General features: G+C 40.2%; 1 protein-coding gene across 1 annotated transcript in view; it reads left to right on the top strand.

Annotated features, from left to right (window-relative positions):
- Window positions 1-19532, top strand: part of DCAF5 (DDB1 and CUL4 associated factor 5) — a 97299-nt gene that overhangs the window by 29458 nt on the left and 48309 nt on the right. The window contains exons 3-5 of the mRNA XM_060004345.1: window positions 625-661; window positions 1542-1681; window positions 3437-3566. Of these exons, the coding sequence (XP_059860328.1) occupies window positions 625-661; window positions 1542-1681; window positions 3437-3566 (307 nt within the window). The remainder of the gene's footprint in view (window positions 1-624; window positions 662-1541; window positions 1682-3436; window positions 3567-19532) is intronic.

Consider the following 19532-nt stretch of genomic DNA (forward strand, 5'->3'; position numbering starts at 1 on the left):
TTAGATTCCTTGAGAAATGCAAGAGAAAAAAGTTGTGGATAAAATCTTTCCCATTATTTAGGATCACACTATCATTAGATTTTAATGCTATAAAAGATGATGAGGGTATGAATAGTAGCAAACGTTTGTTAGGGGCTTAGTCCTACTCCAAATGCTTTTATATTCTTGTCTTCACAATAACTCTATGAAGTAGATACAATTGTTATTCCTATTTTGCTGAGACATAGAAAAGTTACAGATATTTTTCCAGGTCTCACAGTTAATGAATGTTTTGTTTAAAAAAAAAAAAGCTAGCTTGGATGAATGGATTGATTTGCCCATGATCATTTATTCTTTTCCTGAATAGCCACAGTTTTTTGTTTTTTTAATCATCCACTGGATAATGCATTTTGGAAACTTATTATGTTATATCTATGTGCTATTATGCTTTTTCAAATTCTCTATAAGAATATCCTATCCTTCTTCACTATTTTTATAAACCTTTTTCTAATTAACACTCCTAATTTGTAAATATTAACATTGACTTTGTTCATTTGTTTTTCCTGAAATCTTTAAAATACTGAATTGTAATATGAACAGGATCACTTTGCAGGAATTACCAAATGTCTGCTTTTTCCCTTGCAGGAAATGATGAGCAAGTTATCCTCCATGATGTTGAAAGGTAAATAGATTGTTGGTATGTGAAGGTAATTAACTCTATCTTTCGTAAGAAGAAAGGCAGGTATCTCTTTAGACCGAAGTAGTTCTTGTCTTTTGAAGAAAATAACATGAAATCAACTGTCCTTTGCTGAAAAAGATTTACAAAGTTGATATAAAATTATAGTTTTCAGGTAAAAATTTAAAGGGAGAGGTTGTAAGGGAAGGAAGCATAATATCTAACCCTCAATAATTTTATGAGGCAATACTATTATGATCTCAATTAGGAAACTGAGGCATAGAGATATTAGGTAACTTAAAGTCAAGTGATGTTAGGATCTGAACGTAGGCAGCCTGGCTTTGGAGCCATGCTTTTACTCACCATGCCAGACTGCCAGGAATCCCTCTTCTACCCCTGCTGGCATCAGGGCTGCTTTAAAGCTTTCCCTCGCTTTTTGGAAATCCAGCACCACCCCAAGACTGTACACAAGCAGATGCATTCTGTAGTAAGTGAAAACATAAAACTTATCAGTTGAGTCACTTTTTTGGGGGTGGGGATGTTAGTTCCCCGAATAGGGATTGAACCCGGGCTCCAGCAGTGAAAAGCGCTGAGTCCTAACCACTGGACCTTCAGGGAATTCCCTTGAGTCACCTTTAAATATGCTTATTTAGTGCAAAAAGCAAACTTGTCGTGAAGTCTTATCTCTTTAGTAATACTTTTTTTTTTAACCTGGAAGTCGAATACCTACTTTTTAGTAAATGTAATATCCTTTGGGTTTAGCTAGGTTGACTTTCTCCTGGAAATGAAAGAGAACTCCATTCTAGGAACTAGAGGGCTTTAACTCTGCACTACTTTTGTGTGTATGTGTGTGCCTGTGTGCCTCTCTCTGCTCTCTGTCTCTCAGCAGTGAGACCTTAGATGTGTTTGCTCATGAAGATGCGGTGTATGGCTTGTCAGTGAGCCCAGTGAATGACAACATTTTTGCCAGCTCCTCAGATGATGGTCGGGTTCTCATCTGGGACATCCGGGAATCTCCCCATGGAGGTAGGGTCACTGTGCAAAAGGTGATTGGACTGTGTTGAAGAGTTTGATGTCAGTTTCATAGCAGATCCAGTCTATGACTTGAGTAGCCTGGGTAGAAGTGCTATAAAGGGAGAGGAAACTCAGCGACATAAATGTGTCTCTGGAGGTCCCACCTTACCCCTGAGTACTCAGAAGTGAGGCACCTCTGCCAGTCCTCCTCCAATCACTTGTGAATCTCCACAGACCTTTGCACCTGGAGTAAATACCACAGTATCTTGCTGTGTAGTAGCCCCAAGGAGCAGAACATGTGGTGCCTCATTTGTAGAGAGTAGCCACCAAGGGCCAGCTTTGTGCATGGTGCTGACATGCACATATTCTTGGTTACTTACAGAGAATGGGCGTGTTGTGCACTTTGTTACATCCTAGATCCAGGGTTGTTATTTTGCTGAAAGAACCACAGAACCTCACCTTCACTGTGTGTAGGAACTTAAAATGATAGCAGATACCCTCTGTTTAAGGGGGATTGTCTGGGTGAGTTCCTCTTCCAAATGTGTTCTTTGGGTCTCTGAAATGTAAAATGAAGAATTTGTCTTGTTGAATTTCTCTGAAGTTCTTCAGGAAATGCATCTTTTCAGCTCATTTCCTGCAGAGAGACTTCTGTCACTCTATCTTCAAAGGCTCTTTCCTCCAGCATACCCTCAGTGCCGCCCCCAGCCCCACTCTTGGTGCAGCTTTGTCATGACCATACCTATGCACATAGAGTTACTATCTTGCCTACCTTGTCTGGCAGGCTCTGAGTCTTTTTATTCTTCTGTATTCTGAGCATTTAACATGCTGGTCTGTGCTCATTATTGAGGTTCAGGCTATAAGAGAAGTTTGTTCTCAGAGTCAGATAGGTTTGGTAGCCAAAAGCAGCAGCTATGGTTGAATGAAGTGGTTTGCTTGGTACGTGAACTTCTCCTTTGTCTGAACTGCCTCGTGGCTGAGATTATTGAGCACACCCTGTGCCCAGAGGCCTGTGAAGTATCACATATGGAAATCATAGACTGAGGAGTGCTTTCTGTCTATTGCTTCTCAACAACTTCCATAGGAGTATGTCCCCCCAGGCAGCAAAGTGATTCCTTCCTCACCTGGAGCCAGCTAGTATATGCAAGAGGCTGCAGGGTTTCAAGGTGAAGTTGATTAGAAACTGGCTGGATGCAAGAGAAGTTCAAGTACTAGATGAAATGAAATCCTAAAATTCTAGACTGAGGCTATTTTCTTTTCAATTTAGGGAGCAATATTACCAGAAGGAAAAACTGCACTATTGTTTTATTTTGTCTTCATTAAATCTTTGTGTAGTTTCAATTTCTAAAGCTAGTAAATTTGGATTAAGGTATAATAATCCTACCAGTAATTGATTGTGAATTTTTTTAGCTCATGAGGAATTCAATTTTACTTACTGTAAAACAGCTTAACTTCCCATTTACAGTGACCATTTCTGTTTTGTTACAGGATCTGAATAGGTACTATGTTTATTTATCGGCATTATAGTTTAAAATTTGTGTATATGTGTTTAAGTTGCTGTTTGCAGACTTTCTGGTGCAGAAGGGTGTGTGCCAGGACTTGGGACCTTGTGAACAAGCGTGGCTACTGGAATGATGTCCTACACTGGATTCCAGCCCACTGGGGTGATTGTTAACGGCTGTGCTCCTCTTGCTTTCACATCCTGCTTGTCTGCCTGCCACAGGCCCAGCAGTGCCTGAAGTGGACTGATCAGAATTTCTCTCTTCACAGAGCCCTTCTGCCTGGCCAACTACCCATCAGCCTTTCACAGTGTCATGTTCAACCCTGTGGAGCCCAGGTTATTGGCCACAGCCAATTCAAAGGAAGGAGTGGGACTCTGGGATATTCGAAAACCTCAGAGGTGAGCCCCCTTTATTCAGAAGTTGTTAAAAGTTTCCCCTGACTCAACTCTCAGGTAATGTCATCAGTCAGCAACAGTCTTGAGAACCTGGTTGGCAGTTGATCTCAGCTGGACATCTCCTAACATATCCCAGTGTCTCTGAAGCCAGGGGGACCCTATTTCCAGGGGGCAGGCAGTGTGAGACATCCACACTCCTTGCTAAGGAGGAATCATAAATTGTAATCTGGACTCTAGACAGGATCAGTTCTAGGCAAACTTTGCAATGGCAGAGCTCTCTTCAGCACTGCCTTCTATCTTTAGGTCCAGGGTTCCCCAAATGCATGGGAGGTCTTCTGGAGGAGTGATGGTGATTTGTTAAATGCATTGCCCCTGAACTGAGGATTCTTAACCCCGGGCTGAAGGGAATATGAGCTTCAGGAAGACTGTGAACCCCCAAACTGCATGGAAATTATATTGTGTATTCATCTAAGTATGTTTTTCTGAGAAGGGAGTTTAGTTTTTTTCAGTTTCACGAAAGGACCAGTGACTGCAACAGTAAAGGTTAAGAGCCATTGCACTACAGTGTTAGGGACCTAATGTGTTCCCCTTCTGTTTGCATTATTAAAGAGCACACTTAGGACAATTCTGAGCTGATGATCCGAATCACTAATGGGGGAATTTCAGACATCATTAAGAGAAATATGTGGATGGGGCAAGTAGGAGCCTCTTTCATGTTCCTTAAATCCCATGGGGGAGAGATGACCTTTCATGGCATCTGTGCATGAAGCCAAACCTTGCTTTATGAAAGATCTGCATGCATTGCTAGCTCCTCTGAAAATTCTACATGGAGTTAACTTCCCACTTTAAGGTACTATTGCAGAAGAGTATCATGGAAAGTAAGCGAGGTTATGACTTATTTCATGGGCCTCGGATGAAAGGGGCAATTGAGTACAGAGGATTACCTTCCTTGGTGATTTTTAATTCTAGCTAATTCTCTCCATGGGGCAGTCTGGTGAGGTTGGATCTATGGCAGATCTGTGTAGCCCAGAAGGGGATCCCTGGTGTTGAGCAGGGCTCCCTGAGGCTCCATAGGGCAGCAGAGATTTCTCCTGCTCTCTGTTGCCTATGCACCTGGCTCTTTCTTTTCCACGTGGCTGAAATGCGTGTAGTAGCAGGACCCCTATTGTGCATTTACGCTGTGTGCTGAGGGAAGCTTGTTCTCTGCCAGGAAGACAGTCTCCTGTGTTCGGCCCAAGCCTCCTCTGCCACTTTGGGCTCTTCAGGAACAACTGTTCTGCCTTGTCCTTATCACAAAAGGCAGAATTTGGACTAAAGATGCCAGCTTTCTCCCAACCTGCTATCTCCCATACTGAGAATGAATAGCTGGCAACTGGAGTGAGCCCTGAGCTATTCATCCCCAGTGGAAAGCTTGAGCAGTTCATGATGTTAGCAGTGTCTTGAGAGAAGAGGGGGGTTGAACGTTAATGCTTCTTCTGATTTTCCCCTACCAGCTTCTTACTGTGCATTATATTGAGGCCCTCCTCCCATTTTTACTTGTCTCCTCACTAAACATGGCTTCTTTCTTTTTAAAAAAATTCTGAGATTTCTGCTTTACTTTTATTGTAACATTTATTAGATTTAAGGTCTATATCCAGAAAAGTATAATGAATAGAAAAAAAAGATAGAAAAAGAAAATCCCATCTCAAGATTATCTCTGTTGCTTGTATGTTTTTTAAATGTTTTACATCAATACAGTACTTCTCTTTCCTGGTCTCTAGTCACTATCTCCAAAGGTAACTACAGTGAACAGTTTCTTATGTATCTGTCCAGAACATAACTTAATGTGTGTAACTCACATAAGGAATATATATCCTTAAAAGAATTTAGACTAAAGGAACCACATAATAATACCACTGTGCTCAGCTTCTTTTTCCAATTAATAATATGTCTTGGAGCTTTTTTCATGTAAGCACTTGCAAATCTAGCACATTCTGTTAATGGCTACGTGGTATTCCATTCATATGATGTACCCAGCAACCAGACTTCTTGTTTCCTGTTTGGGCCATTATAAACTATGCTTCACTGACCCTGATCACACGTCTATCTTGGCCTACCTTTGCAAAAATATCTAGGTAATTGCTGCATCAAACAAAGAGTGTACGTTTTTACATTTTTTATAAAAATTGTCAAATTTTCCCACGACCACAAAAGGCTGCACTGATTTACAAACCTACCAACTGTGCATGAGACTACATGCATCTCCAGACTGTCATGAACACTTAAACTGTTGCAGGTCTTATGGGGGAAAAACATCTTCTTGTTTTGATTACTTCTTCATTTATGGGTGAGGTTATGTGGTTTCTTTGGTAACCTATAGTTTTCAAAGCCCATGTGGGAGAAAAGTCGTCTAGTAAAGCTAGTTGGCAATCTTGACTGATTCCTTTTTTAGAATAAAAGGAGGAGCACAGTGCTGTGGAGACTAGGATGTTTTTACCTGTTTCTTTCAACTTTTCTAAGGTTTTTTGGATATGAGGCAGAAAAAGGGTGTGAAATATTCTTGAGGTCCTGTTCTTCACATCCACTAGTGTTTGGGGATTAAACTGCAGATCTTTTCTGTTTGAATTTTCTCAGTGCAAGTTGGTATCGGGAGAAAGAGACGGCCCTTTGTCTTTTCCATGCAGGATTAATTATGCCGAGTTGCAATGGATGATTTGTCTCCTAAACACAGCTGCCTGGAAACCCCAACCCAGATCTTGGGACAATTCTGAATTGCCTGGGAGGGCAAGCCTGGAACAGGAGAGATGATCTATTTCAGGGATACTTAAAGTCTAGGGAAAGATTTTAGGGAATTTGTGAACCCCTTGTAATTGCAGGTAAAATCATGTGTGCTTGTATATCTGAGTGAGCACACGTGGCATTTTTTCTAGGGACAAGGAGAGCTTTTACCAGGTTTTCATAGAGACCTTTGAACCCCAAGAGGATGAGTCACTCAGTGTTCTAAAGATTCTTGATTTAGAGCCTGTTGTGGTTCCTTAGCAGGCTTCTAAGTAACTTCCAGCTTGTAGTAGCTTGGGCACATGTGTGAATTCTGGGCCTTTTCAAGTGGCCCACTGGCTCCCTAGAAACAAATATATCTCTGTGGAACAATAAGGGGGGCTCACATTGAATATCTTTCCCTTCCTACCTTACCTTATGGGTGGTTCCATGCTGGAACGGTTTCCCTGCCCTACCCCAAGCCTAAGCTGTGTCTCTCCACTTTAGCAGGTAGCCCATAGGAGTGTGAACAGGTTCATGTTTGTCCTACTACTGCCCTGAAATAAGCTGACTAGAGGGCTGGCTGGTAGAATAAAGTGTCAGCTCTAGAAGGGACTTCAGTTATCATCTGATCTGACTTCCTATTGTACGGATTGTAAAGGGAGGCAGAAGAGCTTGATGGTTTAGAGTGTAGGATCTGAAGTACATCCTGGGTACAGAGCCAGGTAGTATACCTTAATAGCCATGTGATCTTGAGCATGTTACTTCACCTCTCAGTGCCTCATAATAATAAATAATAGCTAACATTTATTAAGCATTACATGCTGGCGATAATGACAGTTACATGAATAATTCCTTATTTAATCCTATGACACCCTTATGAAATAGATTCTATTATTCCTATTTTGATGATAAGGAAGTCAAGGTACAGAGAGGTGAAATAACATGCATATATGTGTATTATATCCTCCCCTGTATGTTCTAGTTTTCTTTCATCTATGCCTCCTTGAAATAAAGCTTTGTCAGAATTCCTCTCAAATTTTTTTAATACAGGCCTATCCAACTCTAGAGTCTGAGGCCTTTAGACTTTCTGCCTCCCTTTTCACTGTCTTCTGGCCCAGCCCCAGTCTTCATGCTGACTTCCCATGTTTCTCGCTCTCCTAACCCTGGAAACCCGCACATGCTCTTAATTTTTCTTTTGTAAAGCTTTAGAACAGAGGTTGTAAACTAGTTGCCCATAGGTCATATTCAACCCACGGAGATATTTTGCTTGGCCTACATGATGTAATAGTGTTTAGAAAATTACACAGAAAAAATCACAGTTTCTAACATCTCTTGAAAAATTCAAAAGATCTGATATCATTGGACCTTTATTCTCACATGGCAACAGTCAGCCGAAGTTGAATCATGGGTTCCTCTTTAAACCTTTGGGATGTGTTACAGGTTCCACCACTCCTTGATGTCTTAATCCGGGTGTGCTTCTCTCATTTATGTTACTTCCCTGGTCATGTAGTCATTGGAGCTTGAGGGTCTGCTTTGGGGATTTTAGTGGAAATGAAGGGGGCATAGCTGGGGAACTTGAGTATAAGTAACTGGATAAGAGAAAACTTCACATATACAAGTATGCATTGCAAGTTTGGGCGAGGTTTGGTTTATTTCATTTAGATTATTTCTGCTGATGTCTTTTCACAACCATCCTCTCCTTTATCACTGCCAACATCCCAGTTATGATGTCTTGCTTGGACTATTGCAGTGGCCTCTGAACAGTTTTCAAAACTGAACTCCTTGAACACCCAAAGCGTTCAGGAAGAGTGAAGTTTTCCCTGCTGTTACTCTCCTTGTCTCACCGTTTTCATTGCCTGTTTTAGCTGTCTGTTCACTCACCACCTCTCTCCCTTCTCGTATCTTTAGTTTGTCAGTTTTTGTCAGGATCCGTTAGTTCTGTGACAGGTAACAATGTCTTGCTTTGACAAGGATAATAAAGAGAGTGGTTCTTTCCCACTCAATAATAAAACTAGGGCAAGCCAGGAATTCCTGTAAAGACTTACCTTATAAGCTGGTGCTTTTACGTGTTGTGTAAATTACACACTTGATAATGGGTAGTGAGTGCAAATTCCTGCTCTCAGAAAGGAGTTGCTCTTAGTAACTCATCTGGCTTTGGGGCCTAAATGTTCTCTCGGCCTGTACCAATCCTACTTCTGTAGAGACCAAGTTAAGTGTAACTCCTTGCCTTCTGAACACCTAGGCAATCTCTGCCACATTGCATTTGAGGGCTACTCATACTACTATGGGAAAATAGAGCCCAAGTGTTCAACTTCAAAGGCCCGAAAAGGCATTTATACTCTGCTTTCTCTCTCTCCTCTCCCACTCACCCATCTTTAGTGTTTATATGTATATATCCAATACTCAGGCAAATGTCCCATCTATTGAAGCCTGTAATAAAAGCTTGTTTTTTTCCCCTAAAACTGTATATCTTTAAGTTCTTTATTTTTATTAATGTCGCCATCACTCTTGTACTCATCCTGGCTAAAATCCTAGAGTCCCATTTGACTCTTCTGTTTCTCCCTCCCTCTGCCATGACCAGCCTTGCTCTGTGTTAGTGCCTGGCCACTATTTTCAGTTCTTAAAGCCCCTGCCCTATTTCAGGTCCATATCACTGTTTCCATAAGGTGTTGACTACACTGGCTTCTTAACCTGCCTCTTGCTTCTGGCACATAGCACATGTCCTTAAACATCACTTCTGCCATTCCCCTACCCAGGAGCTGTAGTGGCTGCCTTTTATCTTTCTTCATGGCCATATCCCCTGAACCAATTATGCAGGATGCTCCAAGAAAATGTTTTTTTGGGAATGAATGTATGACCTAGTTTACTGGATGAAATAAAAACTCGTTACGCAAGCAGTCAACCCCTTCGCTGGTACCAGTGCCCCTTCTCCCCTTGTAACTCCTCCTCTGCATACAAACACACGTAGAGGAGAATTTCTCCTTTTTTCTTGATTTTTCTTTTCCTATTCAAATCCTAGTTACCCCTCAAGGTCCAAGATCAAATGGAAGCCCATCAGTGCAGACGTCCTTGCTGTGTCTCCCTGTTACATACTCTTAAAGCTTACTTTACTCGCTGTGTCCCCAGCATCTAGCCCAGTTTTGGCACAGAGTACATGCTGAATGAATGAAGCTTGCCCTCACTTCTAGCAGAAGGGATCGCTCTATCTAGAACCTCTGTAAAGTATAATGCTTACGGCCTGTGGCATTCATGTTGCATGTCTCAGTCACCGCTTTTGCCATCATTGATTATCTTTCCTGTGACTGTGTTTTATCTCCAGACAGACCAGTATTATGTCTGTTATTTCCTTCCAGTGCTCAGGAATTACTTCTCAGGAAGGAAGCACTTGTCCTAATCTGTACTATGAATTCTCATGTTTTTCTGTGGATTTCTGTGGATTTTTAAGGACAGAGCCATGTTTTATTTATTTTTAATCTCTATCGCCTAGCACAGTGCTTAGAATGTTATGGACCCTTAGTAAATATTGAATGTTACACTCATCCCAAAATAGTATGTATTCTCAAAGCTAGCTTTCTGTAATGTTTTCATTAACTCCCTGAGTGTAATGGCATGGATCAAAATGTCATCTGTAGGGAATAAATCCTTAGAGGAGGTTGTAAGGGTTCTTCTGGGGCTTTGGACACCTGTCAACTAGTGATGTATGGAAGTCAAGGATTCTGGCAAAATTGCTTTCTGGCTTTTGGGCCACAAGGTGGAGCTCTAGAATCAGCTTTGGCCACTAGAAGATACCAGGGCCCCAGTATCCTAACCCAGTGATTCTCAAACTTTAGAGGGCATCAGAATCACCTGGGGAGGTTGTTAACGTGCTGCTTCCTAAAGCACAGACCCAAAGATTGAACTGTTGATCTGGGACAGAACCTGTGAATCTGCCATTTTTTAATACATACCCCAGGTGATCTGACAACTTTGCTTATCCTTCAAGGTGGAAGCTGTGATTATTCAGAGGTCTGTTGAATTTGCTGCTGTGTTCATTTGGACCCAGGGTCTTTGGGCTTTAGGCCAGAGCTTCCCTGTGTCCATTCATTCTCACCAGTGTGCCTTTTTATAGAAAGAGACTTAGCTTCAGACCAGAGCATCTGGGGAATGCCTGGTGAACGGCTGGGAGTTGTGGAAGCATGTTCCAGTTCATATCCTCCCTTTAATTCTCCCCAACTCTTGTTGTTCAGGAGGAGGTGATATCAAATTCCTAAATCAAGTACACTTTATTTTAAAATCAAATCTTGACTTTTTCTTCTTTTTAAAAAGCTTTTTATATTAAAAAATTCACATACACATATATATATGTAGAATTGTAAAATAAACTCCATTATACCTAGCACCCAGCTTAAATTAACCCATTGACAATCTTATTTCATTTATTCTTCCTCTGTGACCTCCCTTCCCAATTATTTTGGATCCATTTCCATGTAGCATTATATCATTTCCTCTGTAAATACTTTAGTATGTATCTCTGAAAGGTATTCTTTTTTAAAAATTGAGATAAAATTTACATAACATAAAATTAACTATTTTAAAGTGAAAACTTGGGCTTCCCTGGTGGTGCAGTGGTTGAGAGTCCACCTGCCGATGCAGGGGACATGGGTTCGTGCCCTGGTCTGGGAGGATCCCACATGCCGCAGAGCAGCTGGGCCCGTGAGCCGTGGCCGCTGAGCCTGCGCATCCGGGCATTTATCCAAGAGAGAGGAAAACTTACTTTCATACAGAAACTTGAACATGAACGTTCATAGCTGCTTTATTCATAATAGCCAAAAGCTGGAAACTACCCATATGTTTTTCAATGGGAGAATAGTTTAAAAACAAAAAAAACTGTAGTACATTTATACCATAGAATACTACTCAGCAATAAAAAACAGTGAACTATTGATACATGCAACGATTTGGATAAACCTTAAGTGAATTATGCTACATGAAAAAGCCAATCTCAAAAGGATACATACTGCATGATTCCATTTATATAACATTCATGGGAGAATATAATTATAGAGATGGAGAACAAATTAGTCATTGCCAGGTGTTAGGGTTAGAGGTAGAGGGGGTGGATGTGACTATAAAAGGGTGGCACAAGGAAGTCTTGTGGTGATGGTACAGATAAGTATTGTGGTTACATGAAGTTATACAAGTGATAGAATTGCACAGAGCTACACACACACACACACATACACACACACACACACAAATGAGTGCATGTATAACTGACAAAATCTGAGTAAGCTCTATAGATTGTACCAATGTAAATTTCCTTGTTTTGACATCATACTGTAGTTATGCAAGGTGGTAACACTGGGAGAGTCTGGGTAAAGGGTTCAAAGAACCTTGTTGATTTTCTATATATAGTATCACGTCATCAGCAAACAGTGACTGTTTTACTTTTTCCTTTCCAATTTGGGTTCCTTTTATTTCTTTTTCTTCTCTGATTGCTGTGGCTAGGACTTCAAAACTATGTTGAATAAAATGGCAAGAGTGGGCATCCTTGTCTTGTCCCTGATCTTAGAGGAAACACTTTCAGCTTTTCACTGTTGAGTATGATGTTAGCTGGGGCTTTATCGTATTTTTGTGTTGAGATATGTTCCCTCTATGCCCACTTTCTGGAGAGTTTTTATCATAAATGGATGTTGAATTTTGTCAAAAGCTTTTTCTGCATCTCTGTTGAGATGATCATATGATTTTTATTCTTTGCAAATTCTTTTTACAAGGAAATTTATTTGCAAATTCCTCTGAATCTATAATTATTTCAAAATAAAAAGTTAAATGCAAGTAACACATAATAACATTCTCCTTTTAAAACTGTCAGTAAGGCTAAAGTTCCTTCTGACTACCTCTTCCAGTCCTGGTCCCCTGCCCCCTCCTCTGGGGGTAATGAGTGTTAGGAGTTTGTAGTATATGCTTCCAGAACTTTTTCTTTGCTTTTATATGCTTATACATGTACCCATAGAAAATATATGATTTTTGTTTCTATATGCATGTATGCTTTTCACACAAATGATGTACCACTCTGCAGTTATTCTACAACTTGACTATTTCACCCATCAGTGTATGTTGGGGATTTATCTATATTAACATATCCAGATTTATCTCGTTTCTTTTGCCAGTTAAGAACTTGAGTCAACTCTCTGACTCTCTCTGTTAAGAGTCAGCTTAGGTTTTTCTTCTAGGAAGTCTTTTGTGACTGCTCCCCCTCCTGTGTACCCAGTGGATGGTAGATATTCTTCCTGTGTCTCTCACAGCACATATTCCCCTTATTAGAACACTATTCATGTTATAGAAGGAAACTGTTGGTTTTCTTGTCCCTGATTAGTTCTTGAAAGTGTCCTTTCATCTTATTTCATCTTTAAATTCATGTGCCTAGCATATTGTCTAGAATAGTTAGCAGGTATTCAATAAATGTTTATTCAGTAAAGGCATGCCTGAATATATGAGTTACTGAACTACCGGGAAGGGTATGAAGTGAATTACTTAGATGAATCCTTCTGGCCCTGGTGCATTGTTATATGATGCTATTTTTTTTTGCTGGGTGGAATAATCCATCTCCAGAGCGTATTCTGTGAAATCTTGTTGAACCAAGAAGCAGAAAACAACTTGTTGGCCCTATTTCTGCTGCTTATTTGTTGTATGGTTAAAGCCAAGTCACATAAGCATTCAGGACCTAGGTCTCCTCCAATTTGAGATGAGAATAATGTTACCTTCACTGTCCACCTTACAGGATTAATGCAAGGATTAGATGATACAATTTACAAACATCTTGGAAATTAATTTTTTATACATCTTTATTTTTAAAATTTTATTTATTAATTTATTTATTTTTGGCTGCATTGGGTCTTAGTTGCTGCGCACGGGCTTTCTCTAGTTGCGGCGAGCATGGGCTACTCTTCGTTTTGGTGTGCGGGCTTCTCATTGCGGTGGCTTCTCTTGTTGTGGAGCACAGGCTGCAGGCATGGGGGCTTCAGTACTTGTGGCTTGTGGGCTCTAGAGTGCAGGCTCAATAGTTGTGGCACACAGGCTTAGTTGCTCTGTGGCATGTGGGATCTTTCCCGGACCAGGGCTCGAACCCGTGTCCCCTGCATTGGCAGGCAGATTCTTATCCACTGTGCCACCAGGGAAGTCCCTATACATCTTTATTAAGGTATAATTGCTTTACAATGTTGTGTTCGTTCCTGCTGTATAACAAAGTGAATCAGCTAAATGTATACATATATCCCCATATCCCCTCCCTCTTGCGTCTCCCTCCCACCCTCCCTATCTCACCCCTCTAGGTGGTCACAAAGCACTGGGCTGATCTCCCTGTGCTATGCAGCAGCTTCCTGCTAGCTATCTGTTTTACATTTGATAGTGTATATATGTCCATGCTACTTTCTCACTACGTCCAAGCCTCCCCATCCCCCTCAAGTCTATTCTCAACGTCTGCATCTTTATTCCTGCCCTACCACTAGGTTCATCAGTACCGTTTTTCTAGATTCCGTATATATGCATTTAGCATACGGTATTTGTTTTTCCGTTTCTGACTTCACTCTGTATGACAGACTCCAGGTCCATCCACCTCACTGCAAGTAACTCAATTTCGTTCCATTTTATGGCTGAGTAATATTTGGAAATTAAATTTAATGAAGAACTTGTGGCTTCTTCAAGGGTATCTATCGTGATTTGATTCCTTCAGTGAATTCTTCATAGTTTGAACTTTTTATTTTGTGACCTTAGGTTTGACCCCTTGTATTTTATCTGGTGTGAGTCACGTGTTTTAGATGGGGATGTCTTCATACACTCTTTAATAATCTTGGCTTCATTTATCCATGAATTTGCCCACGTATAGAAGACTTTCCAAGAACATTGCTAATGTTTCTGAATTCTACATTAAAAACTTTGTGTTTTGAATCAGTTTTTTATTCCAGTAATACAACTTTGCCATTTATTTATGGGTGCTTGGGAAGTGGAATGGTGGATCTGCAGAATGAAATCAAACTAGGTGTAGTTTCAGATCTAACCTGGTACTATGTCCAGTGCTAACCAAGGGAGGCCTGTTTAGTACTTAAAAACCTTTCAAAGGAGGGATATTATTTGCCTTCATTGAGAAGGATGGTGAGGGACACTGAAATTTTCAGAGTCCTTTGAAAATTTTTGTTTAACTATCATTATATAAATTTAAAACAATGATTTAATTTCAGATTTGCATCTACACCAGAATCCTGTGGGGCAGCATATTATTTGAAGTTTCAATTAAGAAGCTCTTTAAATTCCCCACTGTCATACTCTTCTCAAAGCTATCTTCTGTGGTCCCTTAATTAAAGAGGGAGTATGTTTGAGATGACATTTTAGAATGATGTATTTTCTTCTGATTACAGAAGTTCATGTTCATTGTAGGAAAACTTGGAAAATAAAATGAAAGGTATAAAAAAAATTACCTAAATGCTATAGTCTAATTAACATATCTTCTTGTTGGTCTCAGTACATCCATCAATCCAAATGTTTATCACTATCTATCCTTAGACATAATTGGATAAGGCATGTATTCAAATCCTATAGAGTTCACTGTCTACCTTCTGAAACCTGATACATAAATTTTCTTTTTTTAGCTTGTAATTGACTTCCTAAAGTTTAACTATTAATTTTCCTTTTGAACTTTCATTTTACAAATATCAGAAACTTGCTTTAAAATACAAGATAAAATTATGATACCTGTTTACCTGTTAAAGTCTTCCTTCTTGCTGGCTGCTTATTAGCAGGTAGATAAATTTAACTCATTTGAAGGACGTGTGGTGGTGTCAGTGAGGAGGAAAAGACCTAAGTGGTCATTGGCAAATCATTTTACTTTCTAGGCCACAGTCCTTTGCCTGTGAAAGAAAACTTTGACTCCGATGATCTTCAAGCCTCCTGCTATTTCTCTGATTTTTATGTTGCTCTTCTGCTTGCCTCTCAAGATTAGACTTTGTGGGCAGACAAATGTCAGGAGCCAGGTGAACCTTTGTGGAGCCTGTTTTGTTTAATGTTCTAAGTCAGGTTTTTCAGACTGCTACTCATGATCCATTAGATCATGCAGCATCTACTTATTGAATGCCTATTGTGTGTCTGGCACTGTGTAAGCACTTGGGATGCACAGGAAAAGATATAAAAGTTAATAGTCTAGTGGAAAAGGACAAATAAGAAACAAAAATAAGTACGTAAAAATATATGGTATGTAAGATGGTGATTCATGTAGTAGAGAAAACTAAGCAGGCAAGGGAGAGAGCGAGCATTGGGGAAGTTGCATTTTTGCATAGGGTATATCAGGAAAGCCTAATTGAGAAGGATATTTGAATAAAGAGTTAAGTGAACGAACCATGCTCATATCTGGGGAGGAACGTTCCCTCAGGATTTGCAAGTGCAAAAGCCCTAACGCAGAAACATGTCTGACGTATTCTAGGAGCAGGAAGGAGGCATCGTGTGGTTGAAGCAGAGTAAGGTAAGATGAGTGCTAGGGGGCAGAGCCAGAGACATAGGGATTGAGGGGCTGTCTAGGGCATTGTTGGCATTATAAAGAATTTGGGTTTGGGGGACTTCCTGGTGGTCAGTGGTTAAGACTCTGTGCTTCCAATGCAGGGGGCGTGGGTTCCATCCCTGGTCAGGGAACTAAGATGCCACATGCCATGTGGCGCGGCCAGAAAGTTAAATGAGTAAGTAAATAAATAAATAAAATTTAAAACCTTCAAAAGAAAAAAAAGAATTTGGGTTTTAATCTGGTTGAACTGGGAAGCCACTGGCAGATTTTCAGCAAAGGAATGATGTGATCTTGACTCATGGATCAGCATGCCTCTGGCTGTCTTGTTCAGGATGAAATGAAGCATGGGCCAAGAGTGGAAGCAAGGAGATAAGATAGGAAGCTCTTTCAGTAATCCATTGGGCCATGAAATTAATTTAGATGGTCACAAGTATTTATTAGATAGAAAATGGAAAATAGAAAATCAGTGCATTGCACACAGCAGACAGTAAGTTGTTTAATGAATTTATGCTAAATAAATGTGAGTGTACTGGAATGCAGTATAAGATGTACTTACTACAAAGGTTTACTATAAACAAGTTTGAAAGCCGTTATCCTAAGACATTTATATTATTGCCAACTAGAGGTGACTTTGGTTTTTGGACACATTCTCAGTAAGTGGCTCCTGTATGAAATAAGCCATCTTCCTATAATCGTGTCTCATCGGTCAGCACTTTGGCCTTCTCTCCCCTTTCCTTTGCATTCCTCTCTTCTCTTGTTTTCAACTGTTTGCATAAGTGTTCTTGTAGAAGATACCAAATTGTAATTTTTGTTTTCAGACCCTCTCCTGCTTAGGATTTTTTCTAGACTTTGCCTGTTTCCCCTTTAACATTCCTCTAGCTTTGTGGCCTTGTATCCTGACAGTCAGCACACACACCCAGTTTCTCCTGCTGCCATCAGGGTCTGCCTGTTTATCTGCCTGTATTCCCACCCACTCCTTCTGCACTGTTACTGTTGCTGTAGCAACTGCCATCTCAGTTTCCCCCTTCCCCTGGCTTTTTTCTTCCTCCTGCCAACCACTATTCATTAAACTCTTCCTCTCCAGTTTTCTACACTGTGAGGTCAGGGCTGATGCTATGTAACATCTGTCAGACGGTAGGGCCAAGAATAGCTTAAGATAAAGATTAAATGGCTGCTTACAAAACCCCTCTCTGTTTTTCCACAGCTCAGAGTAAAGGGGGGTTTTGAATAAGCAGGTCATCTGATGAACTGAGATGACTAAATGCTGAGTCCCTAATTCCGTAGAAATGTCATGAGTGTCCAAGAACAAAACTGTTACGGCACTGCTTCTTAATTCATTTTGAGATCTTGCATGAGGTTGAGATCTTGGTTGGTTTTATGTGGCTTTTGGGATCCTCTGAGCCAAAGGCAAAAACGTGGACTGTATGTCACTTCAACTCTGGGTATGTCCCTGTTCTGGAAGGTGATGATTAGAGGCACTGCAATACCTACCATCCATGTTTGCTTCATGGAGGGACTAGATATGCCATTTGATTACCTGAAGATCTTTTTATCAGAAATTTAGTCTAGCACTTCTGCTGACCTCATTCAGACTTAAATTTCTGGATGTTCAAAAAGGGAAGGAAATTTTACCGTGGACACTGAACCTGTATCTATATTGCAACCCAGAGAGGCTTGGCAGTGGATCATGTTCTGAAGAAAATAAGTTTGTTTAGTCGCAGATGACAGTGTGTCTTTCTCGGGCTTATTGTCCAATAGTTCTGGTTTCCTCTAGAGAAGTCTCAATCTTGGAACTGAGGACTGTATTAGAAAAAACAAAAGAGAAAGCCCAGGTTCTTCTCCTTCCAACTCACATAAAAGAAATGGTTAAGGAAAATGTGGTAGGGACTTCCCCGGTGGTCCCACGGTTAGGACTCGACGCTTTGACTAACGTGGCCACGGGTTCAATCCCTGGTCGGGGAAATAAAATCCCACGAGTGCACGCACAGCACAACCATTTGAAAACAAAGGAAGATGTGGTATATATATGCAATGAAATACTACATAGCCATAAGAAAGAATGAAATAATGCCATTTGCAGCAACATGGATGGACCTAGAGATTGTCATACCAAGCAAAGTAAGTCAGAAAGAGAAAAACATAACCATATGATATCACTTGTATGTGGAATCTAAAATATGATACAAATGAACTTATTTACAAAACAGAAACACACTCACAGACATGGAAAACAAATTTACGGTTACCAAAGGAGAAAGGGGGTGGAGGAGGGATAAATTAGGAGTTTGGGATTAGCAGATACAAACTACTATGTATAAAATAGATAAACAACAAGGTCCTACTGTATAGCACAGGGGACTATATTCAATATCCTGTCATAAACCATAATGGAAAAGAATATGAAAAATATATATATATATAAAAAACTGAATCACTTTGCTGTACACTAGAAACTTACACAATGTTGTAAATCAACTATATTTCAATTAAAAAGAAAAGGAAAGAAAAAGGTTAAGTGATCACCAAGATCTTGAACACACTTGAACGGAACTGATGTGGGCTGTGACTTTTTGAACTTTTTCACTTTTTACTTAATTCTAGTATCTTCTAGGGTTTGTCATGTTCTCTGGGTTGTGTTATAGGAAGTACAAAATGCCCCTGTATTCCCTATAGGTCATCCTGTCCTAAAGCAGAAACTGGAGGGGAGAGATTTTCCCCTACCCGTGGGACATTGAATTTGCCTCTCTGGTTGTCTGATACCAGCTCTGATGCCTGTGATTTGGAGTAGCAGTGCCTTGACTCCAAGTGTTTCACAGGTGTTAGGAAACTTTCACATAGAAACTCTGAAGAAATTCATGCCAGTGGGCTTTGGAAAATCTTGTTGGCACTGTCGACGAATTACTTAATCATGGATTTATGGAAATCTAGGTTCAGGAAGCCAGATCTTGGAACGCTTACCAGTGCTCTATCTTGTGCAGGACTTGATACTCCTAGTCACTTTTTCTGGAAACAGCCTTGGCTTGTTCCTCTTCTGTTCCAAGACTTTAGCCTTGGCCAAAGACTTAAAATTTTTCTTTTTATCCCACCAAAGCAGTAAAGAAGTCCAATTGAATATTTTTGAGGGGCCAAAAAGCAAAAACCCAGGGGAACACACTAGTGAGGAATATTTTCCTGATGTTCTGAGGTTCTCTTGCTTTTTGTCCTGCGTCTTTTGCATGCTGACCCTTGGATCACCTCCTACCCCATTCTTGTTGCATTTTATGACAAATTCTTGGTTGAAGATAGGCTGGGAATAGATTGATTGCTTGTATTTTTCTTATAAGGATATTTTGGGTTTTTTTTAAATCTATTAACAATCATTTTATTTTACTTGCTTTTATCTTATTTATTTTTTAATTTTTTTAACATCTTTATTGGAGTATAATTGCTTTACAATGTTGTTAGTTTCTGCTGTATAACAAAGTGAATCAGCTATATGTATACATATATCCCCATATCCCCTCCCTCTTGCGTCTCCCTTCCACCCTCCCTATCCCACTCCTCTAGGTGGTCACAAAGCACCAAGCTGATCTCCCTGTGCTATGCAGCTGCTTCCCACTAGGGATATTTTGATTTGAACTCATTTTAACTTGTTGCTAGTCCTTTCAAGATACTGCTCATCTCATTTGGGTGTGTGTAATGGTGACCATTTCTCTGGAGGAGTG

Source organism: Delphinus delphis, chromosome 2, assembly GCF_949987515.2.
Source record: "Delphinus delphis chromosome 2, mDelDel1.2, whole genome shotgun sequence".
NCBI lineage: Eukaryota > Metazoa > Chordata > Mammalia > Artiodactyla > Delphinidae > Delphinus > Delphinus delphis.